The 18,363-nt window shown below is 38.1% G+C and overlaps 2 protein-coding genes across 4 annotated transcripts; both read right to left on the reverse strand.

Annotated features, from left to right (window-relative positions):
- Positions 1-1,248: 1,248 nt before the first annotated feature.
- Positions 1,249-8,268, reverse strand: LOC141752395 (ATP-sensitive inward rectifier potassium channel 1-like). Of its 2 annotated transcripts, XM_074610341.1 has the most exons (3): positions 7,078-8,268; positions 3,933-3,940; positions 1,249-3,011 (listed from the first exon to the last, which is right to left on the reverse strand). In XM_074610341.1, exons 1-3 carry the CDS (start codon positions 7,138-7,140, stop codon positions 1,910-1,912), a joined length of 1,173 nt encoding a protein of 390 aa, XP_074466442.1. In that variant the 5' UTR covers positions 7,141-8,268; the 3' UTR covers positions 1,249-1,909. The 2 variants fall into 2 exon arrangements, with proteins under 2 accessions (XP_074466442.1, XP_074466441.1); XM_074610340.1 differs by lacking the exons at positions 3,933-3,940; positions 7,078-8,268 and adding an exon at positions 5,413-5,776 and having other exon boundaries at positions 1,249-3,065.
- A 292-nt stretch (positions 8,269-8,560) lies between these two features.
- foxred1 (FAD-dependent oxidoreductase domain containing 1) lies at positions 8,561-15,414 on the reverse strand. 2 transcript variants are annotated; one of them, XM_074610339.1, is made up of 11 exons: positions 15,177-15,414; positions 14,051-14,271; positions 12,899-13,009; positions 12,465-12,583; positions 12,226-12,320; positions 12,007-12,108; positions 11,309-11,385; positions 10,751-10,911; positions 10,427-10,556; positions 10,239-10,343; positions 8,561-9,361 (listed from the first exon to the last, which is right to left on the reverse strand). In XM_074610339.1, the coding sequence occupies exons 2-11, from the start codon at positions 14,246-14,248 to the stop codon at positions 9,107-9,109; spliced, it is 1,353 nt and encodes a 450-aa protein (XP_074466440.1). In that variant the 5' UTR covers positions 14,249-14,271; positions 15,177-15,414; the 3' UTR covers positions 8,561-9,106. The 2 variants fall into 2 exon arrangements, with proteins under 2 accessions (XP_074466440.1, XP_074466438.1); XM_074610337.1 differs by having other exon boundaries at positions 15,041-15,412.
- Between the last annotated feature and the right edge of the window lie 2,949 nt (positions 15,415-18,363).

An 18,363-nucleotide genomic window follows, 5' to 3' on the forward strand; every position in this document is an offset into this window, starting at 1 on the left:
GCATGAAAATAATAAAAAAACAAATTTTTATTGCAACATTAATTGTTTATAATAATGTTTTTATGCTAATTACGGTACATCATAGCAGCTCTCTGATGCTCTCTAGTGGGCAGGCCGGCTGTCACAGTTTCCACTACAGTTCATATGGTATATTTGTATACCATATGTTATATAATAGTGGAGAGAGACGGGGATTATTTATACAAAGATGTGACAAAAGCAGGAATGTTGTGTTTACACGATACAAGTCTTATAGGATGAGTCCTCACTGCCTTGTGTACTTTAATCCCCTGAATAATACTGAAAATAAACCAGCAGCTTAAGTAAAAATATAAATACAACAATGTGGAAATACTCCGTTACAAGTAAAAGTCTTTTTTAAATCGTATAATATATATAAATATAAATTAGTGGGTTATAATTAGCATCACTAATGTTGCAACCAGCACAGATGGGGTTAATTTCAGCTACTTTCTATACTGCTGGGTATCTTAATTTATAATAATACATCATAATTTACTAGTTAATTTGTATTTTATATTAATAATCTGAATCTGCAAAGTCAAATAAATGTAGTGGAGTAGGAGTAGCATAAAACGGAAATACCCAATTAAAGTACAAGTACCTGATAATTGTACTTCAGTACTTGACTTCCTGACTCCATTACATGTGAAAGTCCTGCATTCAAACTCCTACTCAAGTAAACTCCTGCTCAACAAGCTAGTATGACATGGTTGGTACAAAAGGATTCCTTAGGTTTTCTAGTTTCATATGATGCCAGTACCTTCACTCTAGCTTTAAAACCCACTACAACCTAAAAATCACAAATTGCATTAATGCTATTAATGTCTATTACTTGATTTGATTGTTTGGTTTCTAAAATGGTGAAAAATCCTTATGTCCAAAACCCTAAATATTCAGTTTACAATCATAAAAGACTAAAGGAAACCAGAAAATATTCACAGAAAATATGATCTAGTAGTAGTAGAATTAGTATAAAATCTTTATTTATCATTTGTACTGAAATTAAAAGTAAAATATTTGCCTCTGAAATGCAGCAATATAACGTAGCATAAAATGGAAATACTGTCCTAAAGTAAAGTAGGATTACCTCAAATGTGTACTTAAGAACGGCACTTGAGTAAATGCACTTTCAAATTCCACCACTATTAATCATAATTCTGACGTACTTGCATATGCAATGTGTATAATACCAAAAAGACATAAAGAATGAACAAAAAGTCAATGAATTGTGAAAAAAGGGTTTATTCCTGCCAAGGATGTTATTTTCCCTGAGAAAGAAGTTTCAGTGTTACAGAAGTACAAAATGTAGACTGGTCACAGTTAGAATAATCTCATTTAGCAGCTATGTCCACACAGTTTCCTAATTATCAACGCATACAAGATGTGACACAAAAAACAGTTAGTATTTTAGTAGGAATAATTAGAGAACTCAAAAGGCCTGTCCTATTTTTGATTTCCTTCCACAGACTTTATAGCACACAGTGTTTTCATTATAACAGGCTCAGGCCCTAATCTCCTCGAGAAGTACCCACTGTGCCATCCAGTATTTCACCCCTTTCATTTTACATGCGTCAAAACTTCAATCCCTCTTTTTTCCCTCTCTTCCACACATTACCTAGACAAAGTCACAAGTCCCAAAGGTGCTTTGATTGTAATGAGCTGCTGAGCAAAGAGCTTAACTCCCGCTCATGTCTGAGTTTTTATCCACACTCTGAATGTTTCTGCTGTTTGAGGCAAAAAACGATTAACTCAAAATGTTCACTGGAGGAAGCAAATACTTCTGCACCGATTCACTCCTCGTCTAGAACGTCTGACTAACAGTGAAACTTTGCATCAAAGGAAGTGACTTTTCACACTTTATTTCCCACATCCTGACTCACTAGGTTCACATTTTGGTGATGTCGACAGAGTCGTGAATGTCGATCACCTGAAACCCCAAGTTGTCGATCCCCAACTTCTGCTGGTTGTTGTGATTTTCTCGGTTGTGGTTGTTGTGGTTTATCTGGTCTGCGTCTGTCTCGAAGCAGTGGACGCAGTGCGGCGTGGTCACCCGGACGCTTCTGGAAAAGTTTGAGAAGTCCACGCGGTACTTTCCCGTCTTGGTGCGGGAGATGATGGGCAGGAAGCTGAACCCCCACTGGATCTCCTGAGGGATGTAGGAGGTTCGGACCTGACAGGAGGAGCTGGTGGACTCGGCCGTCCCATCCAAAAAGACCACCAGCTCAAAGTCCTGGTGGGGAAGAGAGTCCGCCGACAGCTCATAGAAAGGGCTCGATCTGTTGATCACATGGTAGAGGGTCAAAGGGCAAACAAAAAACAAGTTATCCTTGCCGGCGTCAACCGTAAAGTCAATGTCCACCTGGTCCAGGATGATGGTGTCTCCATCTGATGTGGATGTTGTCCTGAGCAGCTTGCCGTAGATCTGGCTGCCGATTAATAACGTCTTTCGAAGGTTCGCCACTCTGATCAGGAGACACAGACTTCCTTTCTTCAAGCAGACGACGGCTGTGTCGCTGAAGGTCACAGTCTTTGCCCTTCTTTTGGGTAAGGAAATCTTGGCCAAGATGACGCCACACATGAAACAATTGATGAAGACGCCGATTAGAGATTGGACGATAAGTAGAGCCACGGTGCCGCCACAGTGCCCAGTCAGCGCCCTGCCACCGTACCCAATGGTGGTCTGGGTCTCCAGGGAGTAGAGGAACGCCGTTGTGAGGCCGTTAACATTGTCTATACACTGCACGTGTCCGTCTGTGCGGTTCTGCCCCGTGAGATCACCGTTGCTCTTGGCGATCCAGTACCACAGCAGGCTGAAAACGAACCAGCTGCCCGTGAACGAAGCCACAAACAGGAGGAGAACGAAACGCCAGCGGATCTCCACAAACGTGGTCCAGAAGTCCATCACGTATGCAAAGTGGTTGCTGTATTCGATGTTGCCGAACTCGATGTTGCAGTGCCCGTCTTTGGTGACCAGGCGAGTTTTGTGGCTTCGGTGTGCAGCTGGCGGGATGTGACCCTGAAGCACCGGGAACATCCTGGAGCTGGAGAGAGCAAGAAGTCACCTCATACCAGTCAAAGTCAAGTTCCCAAGATCACAAATTTGCCTCAAAGGGCTTCACAATCTGTACAGCATGTGAACCCATCTATCCTTAAATTAAAGTTAGACTTAGGTGGAAACCAACAGAGCAGCTAGCAGCTAGTAAAAAACATGTTGAATATTTTCACATATTTTAATTATTCAATTCACTTTAACGAACACAAAGTTAAAGGGATCGTTTGGGTGTTTTGAAGTGGGGTTGTATGAGGTTGTTATCCATAGCCAGTGTATTACCTACCCACCAGCACGGGAGTAAAGAAATGTACTGCTGTGGATGGGGCAAGCAGCAAAACGCATTTAAGACACCTAAAAAAATCAGTTTAAGTGTACGCTATATTTAGAACATTTCACCGCTTTATCTCGCCGTCAGACAGCCCTTTCCGACTGAAGCCGTTGTATCCATCTATGTTCTTGCCAAAGCCACCAGACTCCATTGAAAAAAAGCTGTAATTTTAACTCACAAAACACAGGAGTTGCTGGTCTACCGCTGCCTCGATCGCTTAGTTTGTTTGTGTTATTGTGTGACTTTGGTGAATCTGAACAAACCGTTTAAAACACCAAAGTCACACAATAACACAAACAAACTAATAGATGGAGGCAGCGGTAGACCAGCAACTCCCGTGTTCTGCAAGTTAAAATTACAAATTTTTTCAATGGAGTATGGTTGCTTTGGCGAGAGCATAGATAACAGCTTCGGTTCCTCGTTGGAAACGTAGATCGTATAACTGTCTCACGGCAAGATAATGCGGTGAACATGCTCTAAATATCGCATACACTTAAAACTGATATTGATTTTATTTGGTGTCTAAACATTTTTTTCTGCTGCCCCCGTCCACAGCAGTACATTGCTTTGCTCCTGCCTGTTTCTCCAAACTCCATCTACTGCAGGTAATACATTGACTGTGGAGAAGGACCTCATACAATCACACTTCAAAACACCCCAACTACCCCTTTAAGTGGGACAAATTTGTTTGCTGTTTCCCTACCGATTTGTGTTTGCACTTACTCTAAAGGAAAAGTGTGTGATATTCTATATTTTTCTTTCTGTCAAAACAACAAAACCAACAATTTTTTGATCTTACTTACTAGTATTGTCTGTGTAACAGAAGCCTGATATATCTTATTCATCTGTGCCATAGAGCTCCAAACACAAATGTGTATTAATCCGCCGCGGAAAATAGTCCCCAACAAATGCATAATTTACTCCTATTTGTTTGATTAAAAACTTCAGTGGCTACCCTTTACAGTAGATTACTGAGCCTTTAAAAAAAATTAAACTATATATTTTAGACCTGTTGTTTAAGATATGCATCGTCATGTGGCAGAACTAATAACACAGTGTTGGTTTTGGCCTTTTCAAGGGATTTGTTGACAAAAATATAGAATATCACCGGCCTTTATCATTTAACCTGAACCTAAGAAGTTCTCTCAATGTCAATCAACGTCTCTGATAGACTTTCTTTCAGGCAAATTGAAGTGATTAATGGGTGTCATGACTTCAATAGCAGCCATTTCACTAATAGGAGTATGTGTAAGTCAGAACATACAAATAAATATGCAGGGAATTAATGACAAGTCTGTTTAGTACAGACCTACAACAGGACAATAGTTATTGTGTGCCGTAGTTACATTACCAGTCTGTTCTGTGCAGTATGAACCACGTGGTCCTCTTTGAGCCTTACATAACAGACTCAAGATTTACGTTCAAGAAAGTTGTGGGGAAGAATGGTACTAAAACTTGAGAAACACATATTTTTGGAATAAAACTTTTCAGACTTTAAGAATAATCTAATTAAAACCAATTTTATATATTTGTTGTCAACTGTCTTTAACCGTTTATGATCACACAAAAGTATTATTATTATTAACTCCTCATTACGTACATATATTTACATCATTTTGGTGTTGGGCAAACTAGGAAAACTACTTATTATTGTTGATTTTTCTTCCAGTTAATAAGGGTTTAAAGAAGTACCGTCAGCACTGGATCCCCTTTAGTTCTTTGTTTTACATAATTGACAATGGCACTATTGTATATTCTGCTAGAGACCACAGTGGGAAAACTAAAGAAAGTTTACAATCATATATAATCTCTAAGTAATAAATATGTTCAAGTAACTTTCCTCTGTTTCAACAATACTGTACATGTTAGATATTAGACTCATTCGGGTTGTTAGAGAAAGGAACAGCACTTGAAATATGTCTCAAATGCCTAGACACAAAGTCTAAAAAGTAAATAATTCATCCACTCTTGTATTCTGTAAAAAGAAATAGAGAAAAGTTGCACGTACCTGCTAAGTGAGACCATGGGCCCAGAGCGCTCACTGGATCTCCACTGGAACTTTAGACTCTTTCTTTTAGCGAGTGGCCATGGAGGCGTCGGAAAGATTTTAATCCACAGTGAAATTTCCTAATCCCAGCCACATGCCACCGTGTACGCTGGCTTCATACAGACAGCGGAGCCAGCCAGAGAGCTCCCACCGGGCGCCGCTTCAGGGCGACTCCCTGCATCACTCAAATAGTCACCGAAAAAGTGACTGGATGCTGTTGTCAGTGTAAATCCTCACCGGCATGAGGAGAGATATATTCAGTGCTTTTGTGTGGCAGAAGGTGCATCTATTGAAGGGGCCTATCTGGCCGGTGCTGCACCCATGCTGTTTTTGTTTTCAGCCCTGAAAACATTTGGGATTTGCGTCGGGCCTCACAAAGAAATCCCTCAATTGCGTTTCCCCTGGTCCCCCTCCCCCCTCCCGCATTCGAACCTGTGAGGCTGCCTCACATTTGCATCAAAATGAAGAGCTGCGGGGACAAAATGTCTTTGCCATATTCTCTTGGCTGCAGAGGGACCAGTTTCATATTTGGTGGAGCATATTTCCATGATCTGTTACGATTACAAGAGAGGGCCCCTCAGCGATGGCTACAGATGCCTTTAACTGCATGTAAATGAGGGGGAGCGGGAGATGGATGAAGATGCAGACAGTGTTGCTGCTGTATTTATTCAACTGCAGAGACTCTGCAAGACTTTAACAGACCACTGTACTAACTTCCTGCCACAACACAGTCAGTTTAATCAGGTGCATCTGTAAATACACAAGTGTTTTAAGCACTAGTTGTAAATTTTCAAAATAACAGCCAATGCAGAGCTGTACGTAAACATTATTAAAGGAAAAATTAAACACTTTGGGAGATAAGCCCATTCGCTTTCTTGCATAGAGTTAGATGATGTGTGTGTACACTCAATATGGAGTTAATTTAACTTAGCACAAAGACTGGAAACATGAGAAAACAGCTAGCTTAGCTCTGTCCAAAGGTCACTAAATCCACCTAACAGGTCCTCTAAAGCTCACTGAGTAACTTGTTATATGTTGTTTGTTTAATACGTACAAAACTGAAGTGTAAAAAGTTGTTTTTGTTGTACTGGACTATTTCTTGGTTGGGACCCGTTGCCTAGCAAACACCAGACTCCAGGAAGTCAGTGGTCGAAAACAACTTATATCTTAATTTCCAAGTTTCCAGTTTGTTTATTTGTCGTATGCACAACAAGTACAGCAAGCAGTCGTTGGCAATGAAAGTCCTGGGTCTCAGGTACTCTCCAACAATGCTCATTAAAAATGTATATATATATAAAAAAGGAAAATCACACAAGTAAAGGCAAAATGAGAATCAAAAGCATAAAGTAGTGAAGTTAAAATAGCAGTATTTCAAATGGATAAGGGAGCTGTAAAAAGGATGTAGTATGTATATGCATGATGAGAAGTAATAAATATATACAGAGGTGTAAACAGGAATATATATATGTATAGAAAAGAATACATAAATACATATACACAGAGGTGTAAACTGTTTGTAAAATAGTAAGTAGAGTAGAGTATATAGAGCTAATCAGCAGTCCCCATAAGCTCCCAGCGATTACGGTTTGTTTTCTAACCCTCCACGTGCACAATGGTGTCGCTTGCTTGTAATAAGTGACTTTCAACCCTCTTGTGCAAGTACTGCCTCAGTACCTCTATGGTTCTCATTTCACATTGCAAAACTTTAAAATCAAAGTGACAGTTCGATCAATCAAAAAGGAATCGATGTGTAATTGTAGTAGCTTTAATAGCAATGATCATAGATATCTAAAGAACCTTTAATCTACTGTAAACTAGGGGATTGCAGTGTATAAGTGGATTTTAAAGCTTCAGTAGGCAGTGTATTTATGGTGTCATTGGGCAAAAATAAGCGACTGTTTCATAAAAATAACTTGTATTTGCTCCATTTCTACCCACTGCTGCATTACAATCTTTATTTATCTCTGTAATGGAAACAGAATCCACTTTAGTACCAATACGGTGTAGTTTGCACAGTAAGTTTGATACAGGGGGCTTTTTTTGTTGCAGTTCTACTCTCACATTGCTTTGGGGGTTGCTAATAACTGCTCTGCAGTTTCAATCTTTCTGCAGGTCTGTGGTGTTTTGCTCCAGGAAGTCAACATGTGGAGGATGTGGAGGTGGCTGGTGTCACTATGTGGGGAGGAGAGGAGGAGGAGGAGGGGGATTCACAAACCACTCTTTAGTTGAGACAACCACAACACAGTTTGCGTCATCAAGCTCAGCAAATCAGACGAAATGGTCCCAAATAATCAGTTATTCAGTGGAGGAACGTAACTAAGTACATTTAAGTACTTAACTTGAGTGTTTCCATACTACTTTATATTTCTACTCCATTACATTTCAGAGGGAAATATTGTACTTTCTACGACATTTATTTAACAGCTGTAGTTACTTTCAGATTAAGATTTTACAGTAAAATGTATGATAATCTTCTAAAATATGATGTATTGTTGGGCCGGTGCAAAAACGTCTGTCACCGTTTATTTTTTGCAGTGTGCCCTGCACCGTCGGCTCTAGTCTGCCCGTGTCGGAGGCTTTTTGGCCGGTTGAGCGTGTTGAATCGTCGGCGGAGCTCGTCAGTGAGAGAAATCACTCTGATTGGCTGTTCAGCTTAAGCGAATCGGTGCATGAGAAGAGAAACAGAAGTGAGGAAACGCACCTATCCGAGGTTTTCTCATGCTCAAAGTAAATATACTCCAATATTCTCCTCTTTGACTGACCAATCTTAGACATTTCTACTTCTATCAGGTCATCAGTTATGACCCCTAATAGAAAGGATTCTCTACAAAACCTGCTGTAATGAACTAATTACTAATAAATCATCTATTTAAGTTGATCTTGAGAGCAGTAAAAGGCTTAATGTGCTGCATATGAGACAAATTAATATGTGAGGAGTTAAAGTATTAAACAAGACAGCTTTATTAACTAAGCTTGTCAGAGCTAATATTGGGTAAATAACCTCATCCCTAAGACCAACAGACACAACAATTTAATATGCATGGACCTCATTAATCTAGCGTACATCCCGCACTTTAAATATCATTAATAATGTAAGGGTATCAGGGTCTTGAATTAGGTGCTTTTATTGCTCATGTTCTACAAGAACGGCATATTTTCCACTTGGCTTAGAGTTTTAGTAATGATCTTCCAGCTATAACATGCTCATCTTAGCTGTTTTCATCACTGTGAGACATTTTCAGTTTTTAAATAGTTTTAGAATAAACTAATTGTCCCTGATCTGTCCTCTCTCTTCTTGTTACTGACTTAAAATAATAAATCATTCTGCTTTTGACTTCCAAATTAAAATTTTGCCAAAACAGTTTTCCTTAAATTTGACTTATAAGAGGGGTGATGATCGCTGGTTACTTGATATTAAAATCAAACAGAAATGGCTCCATCTGGTGCACAATGTCTATACAACACCTGAAATACTGGTAATGTTGTATATTGCTCCATTTGCAGTAGCCGGGTAAAGAAGCAAAAACAGTCATTTTGCCTCACACAACACAGGAGTTGCTGGTCAAGCGCTGCCTCGATCAGCTAGTTTGTGTTATTGTGTGACTTTGGTGAATCCATAACAACCCTTTAAAAACACCAAAAGGTCCCAGATCGTCTAAACGATGTTCCTCTCCAGCATGGGTTCCTGCTCCAGAATGCGTCTGAAGCCGAGGCCGCTCAAGTTCAACGTCGTGAAGTTTCCATCCAGGATCAGCTCTGCCACAGATCGACCCACCGCGGGGGAGTGCTGCAGGCCGTGGCCGCTGAAACCGGTGGCAAAGAACATGTTGTTGATGAGAGGGTGCAGGCCGATGATGCCGTTCTGGTCGAAGGTGTTGTAGTCGTAGAAACCGGCCCAGGCACTCTTCACCTGAGGGAGGGAACAAGAAAAACGGTGTTTTAAAACAACATAAAAACAGCCACATGTCCTCTTTTCATTTAACAAAACTAAGGTACAGATACTGCACAGATGACCAAATCCTTATTTTGTGATTGCATGAATAAAAATAAACATAAATACAGGTTAACAGCTGTGTGATCGGTTATATCAACAGTTTAAATTAGTGATTAGAGGGAAAGTTACAGTTGTTTTCTTAACTTTGCTGCCAAACAGACGAATGGAAACATTACTCTGTCTTTAAATCTAGTGTTCTCACCTATACTGTTTTAATACAGAAAAATCTGCAATATAGTTGTTCTCATTTACATATTTTTCTCTCTCTGTTGTCAGACAACTGAACAAGTATGAAATAGTGATACAATCAGCGTTCATGTGGTTTTGATAAAATCATTATTTTATTATCGTGACGTCTGACAAAAAGCAACATAAATACTGCTGTCTGATGTGCACACTGTTTCCTGCACACACTGAGACACAAAGCCGGCGTTTTCAGATTTAAACTTAACGAGCTTAGTGACGGAGGGCTGAAACTGATAAAAAAAATTGTTTTTATGAGCAGTATAACATAGTTATAATGTCATAAACCACAAAAAAATTAAAGTTGATTTACTTTGATAATGTATTTTACAAAAATTGGAATAAAATTGAATCTATATATACAACATTTTTCTAACTTCCAACAAGTGTTACCAATATTGGAAACAAATTGACTGCATATTGAACTGTTTTCTCTCTGTGTAAACAGCCGGCAGTTCAGTCAAAGTTTCACTGATTTTTTTGTCACGTGACTGGAATTAAACATTTTAATCGATTGAGAGCCCTAATATCAACATGTCCCTACCCTTACCTTCAGATTCTCGAAGGCAGGAACACGAGAGGCCAAGCTGGGCCAAACCTTGTCCTCAAAAAACTGGTGGTCCACCTCCAGGTTACTGGTGTCTGGCTCCTCCAACTGAGGAGGGAAAAAAAACACCTTCTATTTAACTTTTTTATTCATAAAACAGTAAAGAAAAACAGCTTTGAACTAAAACAAACCTCCTCTGGCGACGTCCCGGCGATGTAGTTCCCTCCTAACCCCTCTCTTCTGAAGTAAACTCCAGAGTAATCAATCAGGAAGGGAGTGTCTAGACCTGGACCATCAGGACAGTGGACCACATATATATATCTGAAAAAAAGCAAGTCATATCTTACATACAGTATATTCTTACAGTCCTGTGTAAACTGTTACTTTTATGTCATTAGAGCAGTGATATAGTTCATCGGGGGAAACTGCCCTGTACGAGGCCACCGCCGGTCCCTTTCAAAGAAAACTAGACATTTTGACAAAAGGGAAATATGCCACTTGAGTCAATGACCGACCTTTTGCGAGGCTCAACAGGGACCGGGATTCCAGCGATGGAGTCTTTGGGACCGAAGCCGATTCCCAGCATCTCTGCCAGTTTAGCAGAAAAGGCTCCTGCTGCATTCACCACAATGGCACATTCAACCGGCTGGTACTCCAGACTGTTAGGCATCTGCACCTGCTCGACACCAGACATTATCCCATCATGTACAACACAACTAAGGAAAGGAATTTCCAATATTTTATAGTATATCAATCACATTAACCAATACTACCTACAATTTGTGCTGATTTTAAGGAGATGTTACATTTTCCAGAAGAAAGAGGCGGCACTTTTTTTCCTGAATGTTTTTTTTTTAACCAAAAACACAGAAATTTGGCTGACCCAATGTGCCTTTCCCCCCCAAAAAATACTAGAATATTAAAGGGGGAAAAGGGAAATTAGTTCTTAAAGGCTGTGTATAAATTACAAGTTCATTTAATGTAAGGGCTCCTAAACTTTTTAACCTTGGCACTAGGACTGCACAATTAATCTGACATGTTGGTGAAGATGTTACCTATAAAAAAAATCTTACTTTGACAGATTTGATCCTCCTGAAATCCACTTGATCACCATCAGCGTTTGTCATCACGTTTACGGTGTATTTAAAATCTGTGGAAGAAACAGAAGCATTAATACCAGCCAGCAGACGGTCGGTCAGTAAACACAGTATGCATTCACACAGGCATAAAGGAAAACACTGCATGGTAATAAGACTAGAGTAACAAAGGGTCCGAAAATGGCCAAGGGTAGTTAAGCTTGGGAATTTTAGCACTATTTCAATATAAAAATCATACCTTTTAATAGTTGGGGGGAAAATCCACATAAAATACTGGGTCTTAGGGCATGTTTTGGTTAACCTCTGACCTCCAGATGTGTGAATGAAAATGGGTTCTATGGGTACCCACGAGTCTCCCCTTTACAGACATGCCCACTTTATGATAATCACATGCAGTTTTTTGAATGCAGTATAAATGTGTTATTTTCGCCTATTCTTAAATGGTGTGTTTGAATATTTCTGCATACTGGGGTCCCTAAACAGTCTTGGAATTAAATAAATTCGGTATCACTGTAAAGCTGAGACTCTTGTGGATCCAATGAGCCCAACTGTATTCATGTGTGATGATGTTGGTCCCCATAGTAGACATTTCATCGTGACCTCACTGTATAAAATGACCTGTGGTGACCTCTAGGATAATCACAGCCTCATGTCTTTGTGTCATAATAACGAACCTGTGACTTCTCCGCAGCACTGAATGACTCCCATAGAGATGGCCTTCCTCCTGAAGGCGTTCAGCAGCGTCCAGGGGTCGAACCAGCCCTCGTTCTCCAACCCTGGAGGTCAGGACGACAAGCGGTAAGAAAAGTTAACTCTGTTGAACAACAGGTAAATCAATAACACCGTGTACTCTTACAACCATATGGAGTGATTGAATGTTAACCTGTACTCACCATATGAAGCGAGCGCGATGTCGTCTGTGTTTATCCATGGAAACTTCTCTTTCACTTGTGTCGGAGAGAGAAGTGAAACTTTGGCTCCAGCGTCCCTACAATCATAAAGTGAAGTAATTTATTGACAAATACTTGTAATTATCCCTGAAGCCTCGTAATGTCCTCCTAGAATCTCTGAATGGATGACATAGTGACTTCTAGCTTTCAGATAGTTGTACTGAATGAAAGAGGACTGACACCTCTGGGTGCTGTAGTTCTCCTCCATGATGTGAGCCACCTTCTCATTGGCCAGGAAGAGGTATCCTGATTGGTTGAACTGAAGGTCCACTGGGTCTTCGTTCAACACGCCGAGGTGTTCCTGAGACGAAACGGAGGTGCGACATACACAGATTAACTGTTTCATACTGCATACTACTGAGGAACGCAGTTTGTACTTTATACTGCGTTCGTCAGTAGTATGTAGTAGGCGGTTTCGAATACAACCTATATCTTGCTGTAAGGTAACCAACAGAGACTACAAGACCTACAAGTTGGTCAAACAATCAGCTCTTGCTCACATATTAACGTAACATACATCACTGTCCTATTCAATAATTTAAAGGCCCGTCATTCATTGCCAGCGTGCTGTAAAGCTGAGAGAGGCTGCACACAAACACCTTCAAACGTGACCTACATTGATGTTCCTCATGAAGTCTGCGGAGGCCAGGGAGAGGTGGATGTTCTCGGGCAGGGAGAACTGCTGTCGGATCCCCCCCGCAGACAGCACGGTGGAGGCCTGGGAGTACTGGGGAGAAACACATGCAGCAGGAAGCAGTTAATAAGGAACTGTGTAGAAGCAGGCTGATTATTCTGTTAAGAAAGTTGTTTAGGATTTCAGACGATAAGCAGTTTTGTCTAGAGCAGGGGTCAGCAACCTTTACTATCAAAAGAGCCATTTTAGGCAAAAAAAACAACCAAATAATCCGTTTGGAGCCTCAAAACATTTGAGTATGTGATGAAGGTAACAGAGTTTATAGTGTAAGTATATAGTATATAAATCTAATGCAGTGAGGGCAAGTGTAAGTGCAAGTGTACTACAGAGTATTAGGGCCACATTGAGGCAAAAAAATCAGAGATTTCCAGAATAAAGTCATCATATTACTAGAAAAACGTTGTAATATTACGAGAATCGAGTCATAACTTTACGAGAAAAAAAGGCGTAATATTACGAGAATAAAATCAGAACTTTACGAGAAAAAAAGTCGTAATATTACGAGAATAAAGTAATAACTTAACGAGAAAAAAGTTGTAATATTACGAGAATAAAATCATAACTTAACGAGAAAAAAGTTGTAATATTACGAGAATAAAATCATAACTTAACGAGAAAAAAGTTGTAATATTACGAGAATAAAATCATAACTTAACGAGAAAAAAGTTGTAATATTACGAGAATAAAATCATAATTTTACGAGAAAAAAAGTCGTAATATTACGAGAATAAAGTCATAACTTAACGAGAAAAAAGTTGTAATATTACGAGAATAAAATCATAATTTTACGAGAAAAAAAGTTGTAATATTACGAGAATAAAGTCATAACTTTACGAGAAAAAAGAAAACAACACGTAAAATGACTACTTTATAATATTATGACTTTATTCCCAAAATATTACGACTTTTTTTCTTGTAAACTTCTGACTTTATTTTCATAATATTATGACTTTATTCTCGTAATATGACTTTTTTTCTCATAAAGTTATGACTTTATTCTCACAGTTTTTAACCCATTAGATGATGTGTGTAAGCAGAAACTTTGACAAACAGTTTTTAATCCTGGGGCCTCACCGTTGTATCCTTCTCCACCACAACAACTTTCACCCCTCCTCGCACCCTCTCCTTCTGCTTGAGCCAGTAGGCGACGGACCAGCCCATCACACCGCCTCCTACGATCACAATGTCGGCCCTCTCCGGAGGAAGGTTCTTGTTTATCTGCAGGGGGCTCCAGCTGCTCCCTGGCAGAGCGTCCGACGCCTTCTTCCTCATAGCTGCCAGCTGGGTCTCCAGGTCTGGGTTACAAAAGTATACATTTTAATGTAATTCATCATAATTTGGCAGATGTTAACTTTGCACATTACAACTTTAATTATTTTGTGAAACTTTAGCTACCACTCTATAATTCGGCATATAGCAATTCATATATTAATAATAATAATGATAATAATTTTATATTAGAAAAATACTTCCAGCTGGGTCTCCAGGTCTGGGCCACAAAAGTAGAATTTTTATTCTGAATCATCATAATGTGGCAGATGTTAACATGCACATTACAAAATGTAATTATTTTCTGAAACTTTAACTACCACTCTATATTTCGGCATATATAGCAATTCATATATTATTCATATATTAGAAAAATACTTCCAGCTGGGTCTCCAGGTCTGGACCACAGAAGTAAACATTTTATTTTAATTCAGCATAATGTGGCAGATGTTAACATGCACATTACAAACTTTAATGATTTTATGAAACTTTAGCTACCACTCTATAATTCGGCATTTATATCAATCCATATATCAGAAAAATTCTTTTATATAACAGTGTAATTGTTGTAAATCTTCTGTAGTGTAAAGAGCAATTGGAACAAAATGTGAAAGTTTACATTTTGAAAAAAAAAATTATATGCATGCCGAATTGTAAAGAGACTTATAGAAATGCAACAGATAGTTTCAGATGTGACATGCATGTTGCATACATGTGTTTATAAACAAATAATAGTATAATTTGTGTATTTGTGAATGAGAAGTTGCACGTTTACTTCCTCTGATGTCCCCTCACCTTTGAAGAAGTCATTCCTTAAAGGTCTGCCTGTACTTAGGCTTTGACATAAGGTTAAGTGTCCATTCGGCCATGTGTGTTGTTGTGTCCCCAGTCTGCAGGTACCATTAAGTAGTAATCCATGAGCTGTCCTCACCTTCACATGCAGCCTGCGCCACGTGGACATGGCTGAGAGCTAACTAGTTACTGAACTGCAGGTCTACACTGTGTGAAACCAGAGCAGCTGCAATGTGAACAAACTTGCATGTCTTCTCTCTTGAGATGTGTGCAGTGAAATCTGTATATATGACAGCGAGGTCGAGTATAAGTCAAAATCAACAAAACAAGGAAGTGTAACCGGAAGAACTGTGTTTCCCTTCAAAATAAAAGCACATACCCCCATGCCATCACTTTGCAGCACCTCCCAGTTTGTGCCAGTCTGTGTCTTGTAATGGAAATTCTGTCAATTTCCCTAGATGAGTCCTAATGAACCCTGAAATAAAGATCTCAAACAGATGAAATGTCTTTGTTGTATTTTATTCTTATAAGAAGAGGCACTGGTTATACAGAGTCACACAGAGTCTGCAGAAGAATATTACAATGTGATTATATAGAAATCTACAATGGGGAGTGTGGGAAAAGGAGATGTTTTTCTACAGATAAGGAGTTGTTTCTCAGTAGAAAGTCAACACTCCCACTTTCCCACTACATGAGACATGCAGAAAATAACTTTCCGCTATTGCAAAAGAGACATCACCACATACATAGTAATTTTCCATTACAGTCTCTCATGTATTAACGATAGACTGTCACAAACTGGGGATACGAACAGGCATAAATTTGTTTTTTAATCATAGAAGACTCTGTCTGTTATATAGTATTTTTAGAGCTGCAACTAACGATTATTTCAGTTCAGTTATACAGGTTTATGTGCTGATTTTTATTGATTGAACAGTAGTGCTGACCCGAAAGCTTCGAAGCTTCGACCAATGCCATGGTAATCGACCATCAAATCAGTATTCAAATACTTTTATTTAATTATTTATATATATATATATATATTTATTTATTTATAAGAATGTAATAATAAAGTATAAAACCCAAAATATCCCATGAAATAAAGAATAATCCCACCAATCGTCCCCCCTTTTTATTTAATAATAACTTTGTTTAAATTAGTTTATTTAATTTATTATTATTACTTTCTTATTTTTGTATTATTGTTATTGTTTTTTCGTGTGTGTTTTTTTTTATTATATCTTTTTATTATTATTATTATTATTATTTATTTTCTTAATTTTATTTCAATTTTGAATGTTAAGGTTGTTTTCTCTAGTGTACTTAATGAGTTTGTCTATAAGCGCAACTAAATTTACTTTAAAAATTGTTTTATAAACTATTGTAATTACGAACTGTAAATTGCATATAAGAAAACAACCTTGAAAAAGGGAAAAAAGAAAGTATAAAAAAAGAAAAAAAAATCGGATCGGTGCAGCTCTACAAAATACCAGTTAAAAATATAAAATAAAATATTATTGAAAATATTTCAGAATGAGAAAAATATTCAAAATAGTAGTAATAGTAAACATAAACATATACAAGACAGTAAACATGGTTTAAAGTAAGGTAAAAAAGTGAAGTGAACAGTGTTATATCTGGCTAGGACATAAGAGTGAGGTGAGTAAGTTGAACCTGACATGAGTTGAGTCAAATTAAGCAATATGGTGCAAAAAATCATTTTATTTTGAAAACCACTCATGGAACCTTAATTATATTCCTGCTCACTTGATGCTGGCTGATGACGTGAGCAAAGGCTCATCATGTGACCGCATCGGGCCAATCAGAGGGGACAACCCCAATAGTCTGTCACCCCAGTATCCCTGCACAATTCCCCTCATGATTTTCCTATCTGATTTACGGGATTGGATTCAAATGTGTTATCCTCCACTACAGTTGCACATGTCATCTGGCAGAATTGCATCTACTTTTTTTTTTGCATATGCTCAATATTAAATAGCGCTCTGACTGCACTTTTTGCACTTCCCTTGCACTTTTGCACTATTGTTTGTATGTGTACTTGGTATGAATTTCCATTTTCCTGCTCTAGCTCTGTGTTTTATTGTGTTTATTCCGTTTTTTATATTAACCCTGGCTTCAAAACAAATTTCCCCTAGTAGGACAATAAAGATAACCTAATCTAACCTAACTCTTAAATGACAGTGAGATTGTAAAACACTTAAAACATACTGTAGCTGCAATTATATATGCATATGTGTGGCTTGCTTTCAAACACGTTCTACAAGTTAGATGTTTTGCATGCAGCTACCTGTACTAGACCCATTTCTGATCTGTCTTTGAGAATAAACCAGGATGCCAACACAATAACAGGCAGGGTGGCAGGAAGTTGGGCATAATTAGAGGAACACATACAATGAAATGTGGGTAGACTTATAAGCCAGAACTCGATACAGGTTTTGCATATTGTTTTTAAAAGGGAAACATAGTGAATCCAGTTAGTTTATGAGTTTATATCACATAAATATGAATAAAAACACAGCATAACACATTCTCCTTATTTCTATGACATGGCCACTAGAGGGCTCACGGTCAAAGAGGATTTATGATGAGAAAATTGTCAGTCAATACAAAAAAAGTTCCACATTCTAGTCTGTTAAATAAGCACAACAAACACATATCTTGTTTTGTATCTCATATTTCTATTTTCATTGCTAATTTACATGAACTGTGGGAACATTTCCAACTTCCCTTTTACACTATGCAGGATTTTCTATGAGCTCATTTCAGACTTCCTGTCAGACTTTCATTGTAGTAGAATACATTTCTTAGCTGCTGTCATATCAAGTAAAACCAATGTAAACTGAGATAATAAATCACAATCACTCAAAACAGACACATTTGGGTAACAGTTTAATGTCTCTATGTAATAAATTATTGAGCTGTAATAAGTGTAAAACATCTCTCATAACATACATAATAAATAAAACAATCTTCTTTACTGTATCTTGGACATATAAAAACACTGAAGGATACATTTTGTGTACTTTAAAATGAGAGTAATAAATACGATGTAATACATTAAGATGTATAAATGTCTATCATTGTGTTTGTAAGAATTCATTGCGGCGAGGCTTTATTTATACTGCACATTACAAATATACAAGTAATTCAAAGTGCGTTACATAGGCAAAGAAAAGCATTAGAATGACTTACATTACTGATTTATAAACAATAAGCAATAAATGTATTGTTATTATTAATAGTAATGCTAGTAATAATAATGAAATTAATAATAATAACAAAATAATAATCATAATAATATGTAT

The sequence above is a fragment of the Sebastes fasciatus genome, chromosome 16 (genome assembly GCF_043250625.1).
Source record: "Sebastes fasciatus isolate fSebFas1 chromosome 16, fSebFas1.pri, whole genome shotgun sequence".
NCBI classification, from domain to species: domain Eukaryota; kingdom Metazoa; phylum Chordata; class Actinopteri; order Perciformes; family Sebastidae; genus Sebastes; species Sebastes fasciatus.

Excerpts from the sequence above, each read along its gene's own strand:
- LOC141752395 (XM_074610341.1), bottom strand. The coding sequence starts at position 7,140 with ATGAGAACCATAGAGGTACTGAGGCAGTACTTGCACAAGAGGGTTGAA.
- foxred1 (XM_074610337.1), bottom strand. The coding sequence starts at position 15,206 with ATGTCCACGTGGCGCAGGCTGCATGTGAAGGTGAGGACAGCTCATGGA. Across the intron at positions 14,272-15,040 it reads AAGGAATGACTTCTTCAAAG|ACCTGGAGACCCAGCTGGCA; the intron begins GTGAGGGGACAT and ends TTTGTAACCCAG. Across the intron at positions 10,912-11,308 it reads GGAGGATCAAATCTGTCAAA|GTGCAGATGCCTAACAGTCT; the intron begins GTAAGATTTTTT and ends GGTGTCGAGCAG.